The sequence below is a fragment of the Lycorma delicatula genome, chromosome 2 (genome assembly GCF_047948215.1).
Source record: "Lycorma delicatula isolate Av1 chromosome 2, ASM4794821v1, whole genome shotgun sequence".
NCBI lineage: Eukaryota > Metazoa > Arthropoda > Insecta > Hemiptera > Fulgoridae > Lycorma > Lycorma delicatula.
In genome coordinates, this window is record NC_134456.1 from 102,406,990 (window position 1) to 102,425,014 (window position 18,025).

The following is an 18,025-nucleotide window of genomic DNA, read 5'->3' on the forward strand; positions in this document are numbered from 1 at the left end:
TTGCGCTTTTTATTTCTTTATCCACCCATTCCTTTTTCTGAACTTAGCTTGCATTAACCCAAGTTTCATGCAGATAATAAATTGTCTTACCCTCTTCATGAAATTGCTTAATTTCTCTTAAATAATCCCTATGTCATAAAATAATATTTTCACGTTCAATCAATAAAGAATTTTTATTTGGACATGAAATGAAAATGCATTGATTTTATAAGATACAATGAATGTACTTCTACAAAAATTCAATAGTTTGAATTGGTATTCACAGCATTTAATATTTTGTTCAAATTAGGAAGCTCGTTAATGAAATAAAACAAATAAACTTTTTTCTGATAATGGTTTTAGTAAAACCGTCCAAATTTTCAATCATTTTCACATGCATTTGAGTTTTTTTAGGACTAACATATTTACCATTAATTTTGTTTCTTTATTATATTAAAAACTGTTTTTTCACTAACACTGTTGCAGTAGTTACTTTCCGACCAATCTCTCTGGGTTATCTTATTTTAAAGTCATATTTACGTTGTTAATTTTTTTTTTGAAACTACTTAAAGATTTTCCCGGTTTATGTTTCACAACAGAATCAATCACTCATTGTTAAAAACCAACTGGTACAAGAACATAGGGTAAATTAAAATTAATGAAAATAACACTGAATAAAAATGTTATAAAAATCAACCATAAAACTATATTGTAACATGTGGAATAACTCGATAACACAGACTGAAATACTTTCTTTCACTAAACTGAATAATGGTGTGAAGCATTACAAACTATATTAACAATATTATAACAAACAATCAAAAATATCACTTGTGTGGTGCCACGGCACAACACAAGTGATATCTTAAATACATTATTATATGCATAAACAATAATTGTACTTGCACATAGGAGAGACAGAATGATTCAGCCTAAACTACTGAGATATAACTCATACATGCTAAATTCATATTTATATCTGCTTCACCAATTCCTGAGACAGACGTTAAAATTATGTACAAGTAAATTACCTTAAAAAAAGATTAGTTAATAATAAAACTTACATTTTTAGTAGTTTGTGGAGAGAAATTACCATTTCTTGACGGTATTACTTTTTGTACTGGTCTTTTATGTTCAGGTGACTGATTTTGTGAGTTATTAAACTCTCCAATAATTTTTTCTACCTCCTAAAAATAGAAAAAGATAAAAAAATCAAGATGTATAAGCAATAAAAAAGAAATAAGCTAACACAAACGAAAAATACACAGAAAAATAGATACATGCATGACGTAATGCTCAAAAGTTCCCAAAATTTCTATTATGAGTGTTTTAGATTTGGAAAAACAACTGTAGAAACATGCAAAATGTTAATGCAAGCATTCATTAATGCTGATACAGGCAAGACACAGATATATGATTAGTTTATTTTTTTTTAAATGGCCTAAGAACTGCTTACAATGATGAATGTTTGGGGCAGTGATTCTCAACTTTTTTAGATCCACAACCCCCAAAAAGTAAAAAATATATGAGTATTTTATGACCCTCCAACCCCAACCCAGTGAAACCTAGTGAAACTATTTAGCTGTGTCGATAGCAACAGGTATGAACATGCATGTATGAGGTGTACAAACATCACCAATTTTCATATTCTAATTTGATTTCTATCATCATGTTCCTTGTAATTTTTTGTTCTGCTTGCAAAATATTCTCTGTGAGAGTATCATGTTCGAACATGCATATGATGTTTGAACACATCATTCTTTCATCAGTATAAAAGTGGCGTAAGGGATTGCAAAACATCAGTTTAGATTAGAATGTGAAGCGCGCGTTATTTAAGTTTTTAAAAGTGTAGTTTCATTTAAAATAATAATAAATGAGGTTTCAGTTTTTTAGTATGCGATCAAATGAGTGTTTTTTTTTTTCATTTAGATTCTTATGAAAAATGGATAACTTTGTGGAAAAACAAAGTGAGCCATCTACAGCCAGCAAATTGACTGGTAAAAAGACAAAATTGTACAATGACAGTTGTTTAAATTATGGTTCTACATCAAAGGATGGAAAGCCACGCTAAGTTTGCTTTCAAGTCTTCTCCAATGAAAGCATGAAACCATCAAAATTAATTTGACACATGGAACTAATCATCCCAATCATGAAAGCAAACCGTGAAATTTTTCAAAAGAAAATGACATACTTTGAAAAATCAACAAGCCTCCATTTATAAATCAAGCCATTCTGATAAAAGTACACTTGAAGCATCTTATTTCGTAGCATTAAGAGTAGCTAAGATGTCCAAACCCCATACAATCACAGAAAACCTCAAATTGCCTACTGCAATTGATATGGTCACTAACGAATAAGATCTAGGTATAATACGATTATAGTTGTTATATTTTGGGAACTTTTGAGTAATACCTCATATCTGTTACATGTACGATTTTGTTGAACATTTTATTATGAGAATCATCAGTTTTTATATGAAAAATTATATGAATCAATAAAGTCACCCAAGCTAAACAAATTCAAGATACTCAATTAATTATACATTCTTGATACAACATTTGCACCAAAATAAGTTACTAAAATTATATAAAATAATTTCATGAAACAACATTATTTTATACATTAATTTACTTCATCACAAAACTAACATTTTAAATGAACCATTCAAATTTTGCACCAACTTTCTGAATATACAGCAGATTATAAGCAGGATGTTTTGTTTAAACTAGTAGGGAAGGGGGTTATTACCTCCTTCTCTGCTAATTTAAACAAGCTGCTACCTGTTATAACAAATGCTTACAATTTACTTCAATTAAATACAGATCTTTTAACTAAATAACAAGGCAATTTTCTACTGACTTACACATTTTACCAATATATAATAAATATTATTACACTTAATTTTGTATATTCCTCTTAAATCTTCTCTATTGTTTTTGTTGTTGTAATTTTTTTAAATATTTTATAATGCGGTTATTTATTTGTATTTTTTAACGTTTATTTTTATTATGTACTTATTTGTAGAAAGCAATTTTTTCTATTATTTGTATTTTAGGTAAAAACTATATCTTTTGGTTACTTTCCTGTAATATAATTATCATGGTATTTTTTATTAATCACCCCCCCCCCACATTACAAACTTGAACTTCTGGGGCTGATGGTACATAGGAATGTAATCTTGAACGGTAATTTAATTTCTTATCAAAATTAAATATTGTTTCATATTTAAATATTAAATCTTTTACAATTTTAAATGTTTGTTTGTTTGGGTCTTTTATTTTTTTTTAATTATTCTGTTCAATGTAATTCATAACTTATTTGTACTTGTTTTTATATATGATAATAGGTGTATTAGTCTTGTCTGATTTTAATAATATTAGATCAATATCTTGAAGTTTATTTCTTAGTTTGATAACCTCATACTTTGGTAAGTTTAACAAATCTATTTACTGTGTTTGGTGGTTTAAATTTCATTTATTATTAAATAAATACATATATTTAATAATAATTTAATATACATTTATAGTAATAAATATATTTAATAATAGATTCATTTTTAATATTAATTACAGATAAGAGTTGATTGGTTTTGTGAATGTATTTCTAAGTTTGTAAACAAAGAAAATTAATACAAAGATTTAGAAATAAAAAAAAAATAAAAAAAATGTAAAGTGAGGAAGCAAAGAGAAAATTCAATTAATGTGGATAATCAAATCAGATATTACAGTCAAGTCTCTAAATCATGTTAGATGATTTTTAGTATATGTTTTCTAATTAACTGAAAAAATTCACATAATTATTTTATCCTTTCTACTACATATTGCTAACCATTCTCTGCATTTTTTTAATAGTTTATTTTGTGTATGCACAGTTAATTACCAAAGATGGAAAAATAAAATATTACATAATAAAATTAGAATTAATAAAGCAGAAAATTACTATTATATAATTTTACATTAACAGTTTACTATTATATTGGGCTACTTAGTACTTCTACTACTCAATCTACAGAATACCATGGTTTTGTTGAACAGTCTGTAAGATGTAAAAAAGTACCTTGTAAGTATATATATGAAGTACGATAAAAATGAACATTTTTTATTCTGTGCAAACTTTTTGACTGAATTTGTTATTTTGATATGCAACGGCAACACTTTCTATAATGTATATCAATACTTTCATCCATATTCGACATAAAGTTCAAATTTTGCAGCGAAGTATTGAGTATATTTTATTAGAAGTAGTTGTTTTAAAATGACAAAACAAAGGATTTTCATTAAATTTTGTGTTAAATAACTGGCAAAACCTCGTGTTTAAATTTATTTCAAATGAAATCAATTTTATCATCTTAAAAGAATTTGTAACTTTACAAATACTCTCAGAAATTTTGTTTTATGGGCAACAGAAATATTATTGTTATCATTTATGGGAATTCCATCCAAGGATTTACATCTACCTGCAAAGAGCAATGGAATGGTTTTATCCATATTTAAAGTTTGATGGCCATCCAGTGAATAATTTGTTGAACTACTCATACTAATGTAGTTGATTATCTTCAAATATAGACAAAGTTACTTTTTTTTTGGGGGGGGGAATACAATGAAGAGGATAAATGAATAGTTTATCCTCTTTGAAAGAGAGTTTCATAAATAGTTAAAAAATATGAGACACCATTAATAAGCAATAATAAAGCGAAGGAAGAAGGACAGTTTTGTGGCACATCATGAAGTGAGAAAGTTTCTAACAACTTGAAGCAAGAAAGTCCAGAATGCAGAAATAAAAAAATTAAAAGAAAAATATTGAAACAAACATAACTTAACCATAACCTCAAACACTATCATAAATAAATGTAAATAATGAGACAGTGATATCGTAAAAATGAAAAAAAAAAACACTTAAAAATTATTATATTGTATTTGACATTCAACCACCATCATAAGAAACTTTTAAGCAACTTGGAAACACAAGCAGTATATAAAAATAATAATCTAAATAAATAAAACATATGTATACAATAACATGATAAGTTGTTAGGGAAGAAAAGAAATTGACCGATAATGCAGGAGATATATCAGTAGACTCAAAAGGTTTAACAGACTAACTGATTATTAATTAAAGATTACTCACTTTTACATAATTAGTAGTTGGTGCATTATTTTCATTTGACTGATTATTAGTTCTAGGTCTATAAACATTATCAACTACTCTTTGCTGTCTCAAAGCTTCTTTATACTCCCTGAAAAAAATTAAAAACATTGCAATATTTTTACTAGTCAATATAAAAAGAACATGCTTTTCACTTTTGTGCGTTTTAATTTTTTCCTTAAATTTTAACCAGGTATATCTGAATACAAGAGATAACAAAAATCCCTAAAGAACTTGGACGCACTACAATCTAGATGGTACTAATACACAATTTAAATTAATCTGCAGGCATTAACTGAAATCATAACCTACTCCATTCCACCACTGGTTTACCACGATTCCAAATCATACCAAATCACTAGTATTCTATTTTTTTAGAACATGTTTCACTGTTATAACAAACTCAGAAGATAATTCAGTAGGTTTTTGCTCACTTTTATTTCTCACTTTATAGATTGCATAATCATTTTGATTATTTTTTCATTATAATTTTCTACATTGTGTTTATTTCATCATATACATATGCAAATATACATTAGAATTATTTTCTGATTAAGTATATAATTTTATAATTTTTTGTAACCCTTTTTATATTAATAATACTTTTCAGTCAGTCTTTACTCTGTGCTAAATTAAATTTATAAAAATTAACAGAAAATAATTTATAGATAGTAGTGGGTATGAGTTGTTGACTGTAAACTCTTTTTTTTTTGCCTCAGAAAAAAGGACTCTGCAAGTTGAAATAATAACAAAATTAAATACAATAAATTAAATCAAAAGTAATTAAGACTAACTGTATGTAAAATTAAACAACAGTATTTCATGATCAGAAATTACAAAAAAATTATTCTTTAATTGGATAATATGTGATCATAAATCCTTTGTATAAATGAAAAATCAGATAATTGGATAATACTTTTTTCTAATGACCTTAACAGATACACAATTAATTTGAGTAATAAAATTATTTTATAAATTAACTTACATTTTTACCTCTGTTGAGGTTACACATGTGATATGCAGATTTACATTATATGCAGGTGTCCAACAAAGAAAGCAAAGAATTTCAGGACATGTTCTACAAGTGTAAATAAAAAAATGTGTATAAACACGGGTCCAAAAACTTTTTGTTTTTTGAGTTGTAGCTCACGGACCAGTTCTGTGTTAATACTGAAATAATATTGAAGCAAAGGTTTTCAGACTTGGAAAACTTTCTTGACACTCATGATGTCTAGCCAGCCTATTTTCATTACAATGCTCGTAAACAAATATTATACCTTCCTAAACTACTGTCAAATTTTGTAGTTTTTCTTCTTTGGGAATTACATCAATTTTTTATCCAATGATGTAACAAATATCTCAAATAAAACTATTGCAGACAAAACATTTAATACAATTTACTAGAATCAATACAATCTACTATAATCTAGATGGCAATGATGGCTTGTAAGCTTACAGTATAGCTGAGATATTAATTGTTTATTTCCTTTGATATACAAAATATTAAATAAAAGTAGTATAATTAAAAAATAATAAAAGTAGTATAATTTAAATAAATATTTTAAATATTCTAGAGATGTTAATTTAAGAACATTTTTAAATATAATATCTCCACTCAAAAATAAAAGTCTTTTTTGAGAGTAACTACTATCACTCAGTTCATTAGATTCATTTGCATTAATCCTGAAATTTTTATTGTCAATTGTAAATAATTTTTAAAGGTAAACAAATCTATGTAAAGATCTAAAAAATACCCACTTTACATGAAAAAGATTTCATTATGAAGTTCAGGAAAATATTAATATGTCATTTCTGTCAAACAATGCATATGTTTCTCTTTTACATCTACTCTTTAATATTTTTAAAAATATATCATAAACATACATTTTTGTTTTTTTTAAATCTTTAAAGTTTATCTAGTATAAAATTTAGTAAAATTAAAAAATGTTTGTTTTTCAGTTTGGAAATTGCATCCTACTGTGCCTTCCAATTTTTTTAATAAAATCTTAGTAATTATTTACTATTGGAATGCCACATCTAATTTTGTTAATATTCATAATGGTATTTCCAATGTAAGATGATGGAAATAAATCCAGAAAATGTTAAAGGGAGGGCTGAATGTTGTAAAAAAACCTAGAAGGGCTAACTTCAAATGAAATAGGATAAAGCCAGGGTTTAAAAAACAAGTAGAAGATCCGTAATAGTACTGTCTACTGATCAGTATACGCTATACTTTTAGTATTCTTACTAAAGGCCAGAAAATCATTGTTTTGGAAATTTCCCCATTATTTTATTGAAGATATGTCGGTTTCTGATAGCGGTTATGTTGCTTAGTTTCCTAAAGTCCTATAGAACTTTCCTTACAGAACTTTGATATCATCATAAATATATAATTTTAATATACAATTAATTATTATTGGTGAGGGAGCTTGAGTGCTCAGTGATACAGAGTAGTTTAACCAAAGGTGCAACCATATCGGAGAGGTATCTGTTGAGAGCCAGACTAAGGAATGATTCCTGAAAGGGGGCAGCAGCTCTTTCAGTAGTTGTTAAGGGCGTAGGTCAGGACGACTTGAACGGCCATATCAACATCACTCAGTCCTCTGAGTACTGCGCAGCTGAAAGCAAAGGAAAACTACAGCTGCTTTTTTTCCAAGAAAATGTAGCTCTCTGCATTTTCATATAACAAAGATGGAGACACCGTTCTTGGTAAAATATTCTGAAGGTAAACTAGTTCCCGCTCGGTCTCCGGGTGGGGACTACTAAGGAAGAGGTTGCCAGAAAATTAAAAAATAACATTCTACAAGTCAGAAATGTTAGAAGTCTAAAAAAGGTTGGTAGGTTAGAAAATTTAAAGAGGGAAAGGGATAGAATAAATGTAGATGTAGTAGGAATTAGCAAGGTTCAGTGGGAAGAGGAAAACAACTTTTGGTCAGGTGATTTTAGAATAATTAACGCACCTTCAAATAATGGGCAGCAGGAGTAGGTTTCGTAATGAACAAGAAGATAGGGAAGAGAGTAGAGTATTTCAAAATCCATAGTGATAGAATCATTGTAATAAGGATAAAATCAAAACCTAAACCGACAAAGATTGTTAACGTCTATATGCCTACAAGTGCCCATGATAATGATGAGGTAGAGTGTGTGCTCAAAGAAATTGAAAAAGCAATTAAACACATAAAAGGGGATGAAAATTTAATAATAATTGGAGATTGGAATGCAAGCATTGGGAAGGGCAAGGAAGGACATATAGTGGGTGAATATGGGCTGGGCAAAAGGAATGAAAGAGGGGACCGACTTATAGAGTTTTGCACAAAGTATAATTTAGTAATTGCCAACACCCAGTTTAAAAATCATAATAGAAGAATATACAGATGGAAAAAGCCAGGTGATACTGCAAGGTATCAGATAGATTATATCATGGTTAAGCAAAGATTTAGATATCAACTTTTTGACTGCAAAGCTTACCCTGGAGCAGACATTGATAGCGACCATACTTTAGTGATAATGAAATGTAGATTTGGAGCAGACATTGATAGCGACCATACTTTAGTGATAATGAAATGTAGATTGAGGTTTAACAAATTGAAGAAAAGGTGTCAAATGAATCGGTAGAATTTAGAAAAGCTTGAAGAAGAGGAGGTAAAGAAGATTTTTGAGAAGGACATCACAAGAGGTCTGAGTAAAAAAGTTAAGGTAGAAAATGCAGAAGAAGAATGGGAGAAGGTTAAAAAGGAAATTCTTAAATCAGCAGAAGCGAACTTGTGGAACAAAGATAACTGGTAGAAAACCTTGAATATCAGAGGATATATTGCAGCTGATGGATGAACATAGAAAATATAAGAATGCTAGTGATGAAGAAAGTAAAAGGAACTATAGAAAATTAAGAAATACTATAAACAGTAAGTGCAAACTAGCAAAAGAAGAGTGGATTAAAGAAAAGTGTTCAGAAGTGGAAAGAGAAATGATCACTGGTAAAATAGACTGAGCATAAAGGAAAGTTAAGGAAAATTTTGTGGTATATAAATTAAAATCTAATAATGTCTTAAACAAAGATGGTAGACCGATTTATAATACAAAAGGCAAAGTCAATAGGTTGGTGGAGTACATTAAAGAGTTATACATGGAAAGAAATGAATTAGAAAATGGTGTTATAGAGGAAGAAGAGGATAAAAGGGAAGTAACACTACCGAGATCTGAATTTAAGACAGCATTAAAAGGTTAAGATAAAAACTAAAGATGCTACGATTTGCTGATAATATAGTAATTCTAGCTGAGAGTAAAAAAGATTTAGAAGAAACAATGAACAGCATGGATGAAGTCCTACACAAGAACTACCGCATGAAAATAAACAAGAACAAAAACAAAGTAATGAAATATAGTAGAAATAATGTAGATGAACCACTGAATATAAAAATAGGAAGAGGTAAAATAGGAAGATTACAGAGATAGAAGAATTTTGTTATTTGGGAAGTAGAATTACTATAGATGGACGAAGCTGGAGTGATATAAAATGCCGAATAGCACAGGCGTAAACGAGCAATTCTGAACGAGCAATGCTGAACAGGCAATGCTGAACGAGCCTTCAGTCAGAAATATAATTTGTTTAGATCAAAAATTAATTTAAATGTCAGGAAAAGATTTTTGAAAGTATATGTTTGGTGCGTAGCTTTATATGGAAGTGAAACTTGGACGATTGAGTACCTGAGAAGAAAAAATTAGAAGTTTTTGAAATGTGGTGCTATAGGAGAATGTTAAAAATTAGATGGGTGGATAAAGTGACAAATAAATAGGTGTTGCGGCAAATCAATGAAGAAAGAAGCATTTGGAAAAGTATAGTTAAAAGAAGAGATAGACTTATAGGCCACATATTAAGGCAATCTGGATTAGTCGCTTTAATATTGGAAGGTCAGGTAGAAGGAAAAAATAGTGTAGGCAGGCAACATTTGGAATATGTAAAACAAATTGTTAGGGATGTAGGATGTAGGGGGTATATGAAATGAAACAACTAGCACTAGATAAGGAATCTTGGAGAACTCCATCAAACCAATCAAATGACTGAAGAAAAAAAATATGTGGTTATTATTTATTATCCTGTTTTCTTTCACCTTGCATAAGTTTTTTTTTTTCATTTTGTATAAGAATAAAATTAGTTAAAGTAGGTTTGCACTTGTGACAAACAAAAGCACGATTATAACGTAGAAAACAATACCATGATTGAAAATGGAATAATAGCTGTAATGTAAAAGTCACAGCAGTACTATATATGACTTTACTGATTACTTGAATTCTGACTGTACTGACTGAATTCAAAGAACCCTAAAGCTCATAAATGATACTGCAAAAATCACAAGTGAAAACTATGCCGATTGCATTTCTAATGCCAAAGGTAGTTTTCATCATGAATTTGGGCCAGAGAATCAGACTGTAATTGGTAAATTCTATAAAAACGTGATGATGAAATTGATCAATTTAATTCATCGCATTAGCCCAAGAATGGAGAAAACAGGTACTGGTTTCTTCTGCATGAAAATTCACCAATACATTGTTTAACTACTATTTCCACTTTTTGCCAAAAATAAGAAATTACTGGTTATCCCATTTATCCTACTCTTCAGACTTAACACCAGCAAACATTTATTACCTTAAAAATAAAAGTGATAATGAAAGGGATGAAATTTTTTTGCTATTTCATAAATCCAGAAGAAAGGAATTTCAAATTAATTTTTCTCAGGCATTCATCCAAATTCTCATCAGTAGCAACTCAAATACATAACAAAATGAAATCAATGTATTTTTAACAAACAAAAACCATTAATATAACTGAAATGAGTTTTACCTATATGACTGCACAGGTAATTGCACTCTACTATCACTGTCAATGCCGTTTGTTGTTGGTGTCTGTTCTATGGTCGGTGATAATCCATTAGTGGTAGCACTAGTTTTACTGAACCTTGATCCTAGACTGCTGTAAACAAAATTACCAAACAGATATCAAAATTACTTAAAAAATAAAACAATCACTGATTAAGCTAACATAATGTACCAGATAAATATTATTCAATACATAAACACCAGTTATAAAATATAAGTCTTTCAAGAAATGTATTCCTATATCACAAGGGCTGTAATTAAATGTTTAAAGGTAGAAGAACATGACTCTCGACTAAACTCAAAAGATATCTCCTTACTGTAAAGGCAACATCTCAGGAAAGCAATTGACTGATTTCTTAACTGAATATGGAATGTTGAGATACATTTAAAAAATGGGTTACGATTGTTTTCTGAGATGGTCTAAAATTTGCATTATGTTGATTGTTTAGTGACACTAGTGAGCATTTATTCCTCGAATTTGAGATGAACTGAACACCTAAATTAACATATAATTTTAAAAACCCTTTAAAGGCTAAGGTGTATATAGCTTGATCTGTTTTTATAAAAATCAAAATTATTTTTATAAGAACATAATTACTATGTTATAAAAATTGTTTTGTTACAGAAGTAAAAAACAATAAATTTACATAAATATTCATAAAAAATAATAAGGGTTCTGCATAAGATAGTAAACTACATTCCTCATGGTTCCTCAACACCAGGAACACCTCCCTACCAGAAATAACATTTTAGAAAATATAAAGATGGTAAGGAATGGCATGTTAACTGACAAAAATATATATATAATAAATTGGTTCCTTCAAAGCACTAAACATTGGGTACAGTTTCCCTGTTCAATGAATAATTGCCTGTTAGGTTTGAAGTATGAACAGTTAACTATAAAGTAAATTTCTATATTATGAGATATTAAAATTAAAAAAAAAAAATCTTTAGAACACTACTACATAAAAAATTAATTTAATTTTAATAGAATGTTCATTATTTGAACAGAATGATAACTATCTAAGATCTAATAAGGTGAGAACATAATAGAGCAAGATTTTATCACAGCAAAAATTTATTCATTCATTCAATTTAATCCATTTCACCTTAATTACTGAAAAAATGGCTCATTATTATTTATTCTAGGATTTGGACATGCACTTACACATGTATTTTAGCTAGGAAGAAAAGTTCATCATCCAATCACAGCCTTAAAAATTAAGGAAATTTCACTCTTAAAATACATGTTTGCATAATTTTGACTAAGTAAACAATATTCTTAAAACATAACACATTAAACTATAAAAGAATACACATGCCTGCAATCAATGCTCAATGATAAATGATAAATTAACTATTTTAACAGTGATAATAATCAATGCTCAATGATAAATGATAAATTAACTATTTTAACAGTGATAATAATAACTGAAAAATTAAAACAACATTTTGCATACAGGTGTTTGTAAAATATAGGAACTCTTTAATCAATTTTCAACCATTCAACATAAAAAAACATAGAATTTAGCAAATGCTCCTATCTCAAAATAATCAATTTTTTTTGGTAAATACCACCACCCACCATACTCCAAGCCCTAGAGGGCCCTCATGAAGAACAGCTCAAAAATTCTAATTGGAAAGGATAGGGTTGTGAAGATTACCTTATACTACACTGAGAAACAATTTTTAAGGTAAAAATCTTTAGCTACGAAAATCCTAACCAAAATGGTTAAAAAACATTTAATGTTTTTCATGGCTAATTTGAAAAGTGGTATGCAGCATCTCTTAAATAACTGCTCAACACTGAAACATTAAAAAAGTAAAATCGAACAAATGTTTCTACCTCATAATAATATATCTTTTGGTATGAGCCTGGAAAAGGTGGTAATGATGTTTAACATTTTAAGAAAATTGGGCTAAAATATTTGGAGAGAAGATTTGTATATGATCTGTACAAGAATCAAGCAAATTGATTTGCTTGATTCAAAGGCACTGTTTCAGAAAAGGATGGGACAAGGATGTAGCCTGTTTCATTGCTTTTCAACTTGAACCAACTGAAGAATTGAAAGACAAATTTGAGAGTGGAGTAATGATCTGAAAAGAAAAATGTTAAAATTCAGTGATGACATTGTTCTTTTACAGAAACCAAAACCGAGTTAACAAAATTAGTAAATGGTATGGATTTATTGCCAGGAGAGAAATTCAACTTGAAAATTTAAAACCTACAACAAAGATAATGAAATGTGACAGAAAGAAGGATAATGAGGATTAATTATTACATTAATAAAAATACATTACTTTTATCAAACACTGCAACACTAATTATTTTCTAAATAATCAATTTATTTCTTTTTAACAATATACTTGATTAAATGGCCTCAAATGGAAAAAAAAGATACACGAGTGATTTTTCTTACTGTTATTGACACAATGATGTAAATTCAACTCTGATAATTGTAACGTACCATTTACAGCCATTTACCTAGTGCTTGTTTGGTACATTTATCATGAAAGTAGTTTAATTTCATAACCAACATTTAACATGAATGTTTGGGATTTGCCAATTAATGAACACGATGCCGTATAATGACAGAATTACATGTTGAAAATCAGGTGGATTGATAAGAATAGGTTTTAAGATGAATACTTATTAATGAGGACAACTTTGTGACAGAATTTTTTAAAAAGATTAAGTAGATTTTGGGTTTTTGGGTCTAATCAGATTTGTAAGCACTGAATCTGATTGAAGATTAATTGAATCTAAATGTAATTACCAAAATACATTACTGAAGTGGCAGAAAATGTAATGGAATCATCTACTTAATATAAAATTCCTCCCTTTGTCCTCTTAACTGATTGCAAACAAAATTAAATGGCACCAATGCTCCATAAACAGAAATCATCATGCCAAATTTTCATCCACATTGGTCCACCCAGAATGAAGATATCAAGGAAAAAACACTTCTAAAAGCATACATATATAAATATATTCTACTAGAATTTTTCAATATTAAAATAGTGTTTTTTTGGTTAGAAGTAATCAAGAAGCAAATCTGCAATGACATGCAAAATTTGACCCAATTAGCATACTTTCCCTTATATTAAACTGAACAGCTAAACAATGTATTTATAAAGGTAGGAATGCAAAAATGAACATAAAAAACTTAAAAATAGAGATAAAACAATATATACACAATAAATAACAAAACAGTATTTTATTTGGCTTATAACAGAATTTATTAAAAATCCATCAACATAATAGAAACTTGTTTTTTGAACTAGTTTTAGTAGATTTAAGCTGACAACACAGTTGTAGGAGAGCAGATGATTACAACAGTTGTAGACAGTGTTACACTAGTGCTCCTTGTGGTGAGAGGTGATACAGTAAGAGGAGATTGATACTGTCTACCCACTTAGCCACTTGTTTATTTAGAGTATTTTTTGGGATGGGGTGCAATTTTGCAAAAACTTTTTCGCAAATGTTATTATTTTTTAATTGTTTACAAATGTGCCCACGAAAAATAAAACCTTAATTAAGCAAAATCTCAAAATTGAAAATTTAATGATGTCAATGCCCCATATGTAGTAGTAATCTGACCAAGTTTGGTCAAAATCAGTCCAGTAGTTCTGGAGATATAAAGAGTATGACACCAAACATTTACACACACACACACATGCGTGCACACACGCACGCACCCAGCCACCCTTAGTTCATTTTTTATTGTTTAACTTTGGTAACATAATTTGTAAGCTATAAATAAACAATATTAGATAAAGAATTAAATCATATCCTAGTCACATATGACATCATATCTAATACTGAAGAGCGAGTCTTCATGGACAAGATTACTCATGTCTGTACACGTCAAAACATGTAGCTGAAAACAGAGCTGTGTTGTTTGTATTAAGCATTGGATTTAGGAATGAATTAATTTTGTTAAGTCTTATTGCTGTCTTAAGGTTGTTAACAATGCAGTGTCATAACACCTTGAAACTGTGTAAATGATGTGGATGCCTTTTGTTACGTATGTAGTGAGTTTACCATAAAATCAAATAGAAAAAAACAATACACCTTTAATTAAAAAAGCATTTCATTTGTATTTTCAATGTATAGTTGGTGATCAGGATAAGACGTGGACTTCTCATATAGTATGTGGTAATTGTTCTGTATATTTAAGAGGATGGCTGATAGGTACACGGAAGGCGGCTTTGTCATTTGATGTACATATGGTTTGGCGTGAACCAAAGGATCATGTAACCGATTGCTACTTTTGTTTAACAAGTGTATCTGGAATTACTAAAAAATCTAAACATACTGTAAAATATCCTTCACTGCAATCTGCAATCAGGCCTGTATCTCACAGTGAAATTATTCCAGTTCCTGAGCTACCTGTAAATGTATGTTTCGAAAGCAGCGATGAAGAATCGGATAGTACTGAAGAAGACAACAATGATTTTGAATTATCTTCCAATAAGCCGCATGTTATATCACAAGGTCAATTAAATAACTTGGTTAGGGATTTAAATTTATCAGAAAATCAAGCTGAACTGTTAGGATCAAGACTGCAAGGTTGGAATTTACTTTAAAAAAAATACAAAAATTTCGGGCTTTCGAAGTCGACAAATAGAACTTTCTCAGTACTTTTTTGACGAAAATAATTTGGTTTATTGCACAAATATTGATAAGCTTATGTTGCACTTAGGAGTTCATAAACCTGAAAACTGGCGCCTTTTCATAGATTCGTCCAAGTATAGTTTAAAAGTGGTTCTACTACACAACGATAACAAATATCCTTTGATACCAATCGCTTATGGACTAATTTGAAAGAGAAATATGATGTAATGAAAGACGTTCTTGATAAAATATATTATAAAAAACATAGCTGAAACATATGTTGTGATTTGAAAGTTATAGCTATTTAGTTAGGCATGCAGTCAGGCTATAATAAGTACATGTGCTTTCTTTGCAAATGGGATAGCTGCGCTAGGGATAAACATTATGTTACCAAAGAGTGGAGGAAACGAGACAACTTAACTCCAAGTGGGAAAAATTATTCATGAGCTCTTAGTTGAACCCAGAAAATATTTTTACCTCCTCACCAAATCAGGCTAAGACTAATGAAAAAATTTGTAAAAGCAATGAAGATGGGTAGTCCCGGATTTTTGTATATCAGGCAGAAATTTCCGAATGTAAGTGAAGGAAAAATTAAAGAAGGAATACTTGTTGGTCCTCAAATAAGAGAGTCGGTCAAAGATGATGTATTTAACATAACATTAAATAATGTAGAAAGTGCAGCTTGGGCTTCATTTAAAGATGTTTGCAAAAATTTTATAGCCAAACAAAAATCCGACAATTACCATGATATTGTTGATCAACTTCTTACATCATACAGATGTATGGGATGTAATATGTTTTTGAAAATACATTTCCTCCACTCACATCTGGAGTTTTTCCTGGACAACCAAGGAGATGTAACTGATGAATACAGTGAACGTTTCCACCAAGACATTTTGGTGATGGAAAGCTGCTATAAAGGGAAATGGAATACATGCTAACCGATTACTGTTGGACATTAATTTGGGATATGCCTGAGGCTATTTATCAAAGAAAAGCATAAGCGAAATCATTCTAACAAATGTTTGACCAGGCAAAATTATAAATTTTACAGATTTTAATTATATTTTCCCATATTTTTTTTTTTTAAGCTTAATTTATTTAAAACCATGGGTGATAGAAAAATTTATTTACAGATCTGTAATATATGCGAAAAAGAAATTCAAGAAATGGTATCACACTTACAGAAACATTAATTTTTTTTTGTATATGAAAAAAATTAAGAAGTTAATTGCTAGGTAATTGCAAGTTATAATTTTTTTTTTTCAAAAAATATAAACAGACCCACAAAATAATTAAATGTTAAACAAGGCAACATATTTATCTTGGGAATTGTAAACGTATTAAAAAATATCACAACTCTTAAGATCCCAAATTGTGACTATTAACAAATTTGATAATTTTGTATTAAAAGTTTATCATCAATAAACATAACACAGTTAAGGAAACTGTCATAATTCTTGATTTTATTCAAAATGAATTCAGTAAATTGTAATATTTAAGTCAGTAATCTGCCTTCATTTCAAGTTTGAGTTTGAATTTTTAGGCGTGCAATTTCAATCATATATGAAGTAAATTTTAGACAGTTAGTTTAGGAATACCACACTGTGAAAAATGACTGATATTGAGTTATGTGTGCAATATAAATATCTCAAGCAATCTGCATACTCTTCCAGTATGGAGGTTGTCCTGTAGGATTCTCAATATCTACACATCCCATTTCTTTAAACTGATAGTACCTCAAATTACGATCTTGTCTAAAGGTGTATCTTAAACCACAAGTAAATAAATATTGTACTATTACTGATATTGTAACAAGACATTAGTTTAGATTTGGTATACCACAATACATTTTATGTGATTTTGCATTGTAACTACTGTATTTACTGAGACAGCATACAGCAAAGAAACTGGACACACATATATAGTATATACTAGGTTACTGCAGTGACCAGAATAAACTACAGATTTTTCTACGTTATCAAAAAAACAACAAAGTAATCATTTAAGATATTTTACATTGAAATAAATTTTTTTTTTTCATTTTAATGATCATATATCAATAACTTCATCATTGGACAGGATGATTATAATAAAAAAATAAATAAATTTTACCTAGAACTTGGTAATGACAGAATGCCACTTTCTGAACTATTTGGACGACTGACTTCTCTCTCTGAGCTTGATCTTTCTAACCGTCTCTTACAGATGTCATTTAATCCCTGAAAATATACATAAATTCATCTTTAATGAAAAAAAATAAATAAACTTACTAAATGTGAAACACAATCTTACAACCAAAATCAAATGCTTTTAGGTGGCAGTTTTTAAAACGTAACAAAAATCCCTAATATCACATTAAAATGAGCATCAAATTTTACATTAAATTCAAAAGTAGAATAAAATTCA

At 29.0% G+C, this 18,025-nt stretch overlaps 1 protein-coding gene across 3 annotated transcripts in view; it reads right to left on the bottom strand.

The window, feature by feature from the left end:
- Positions 1 to 18,025, bottom strand: part of Lrch (Leucine-rich-repeats and calponin homology domain protein) — a 447,029-nt gene that overhangs the window by 71,189 nt on the left and 357,815 nt on the right. For 2 of the 3 annotated variants that reach the window (XM_075355909.1, XM_075355907.1), the window contains exons 6-9: positions 17,732 to 17,838; positions 10,964 to 11,092; positions 5,107 to 5,215; positions 1,044 to 1,166 (exon numbers count right to left, since the gene is read on the bottom strand). In XM_075355909.1, coding sequence (XP_075212024.1) covers positions 1,044 to 1,166; positions 5,107 to 5,215; positions 10,964 to 11,092; positions 17,732 to 17,838 — 468 coding nt within the window. The remainder of the gene's footprint in view (positions 1 to 1,043; positions 1,167 to 5,106; positions 5,216 to 10,963; positions 11,093 to 17,731; positions 17,839 to 18,025) is intronic. The other variant, XM_075355908.1, reaches the window with a different exon arrangement.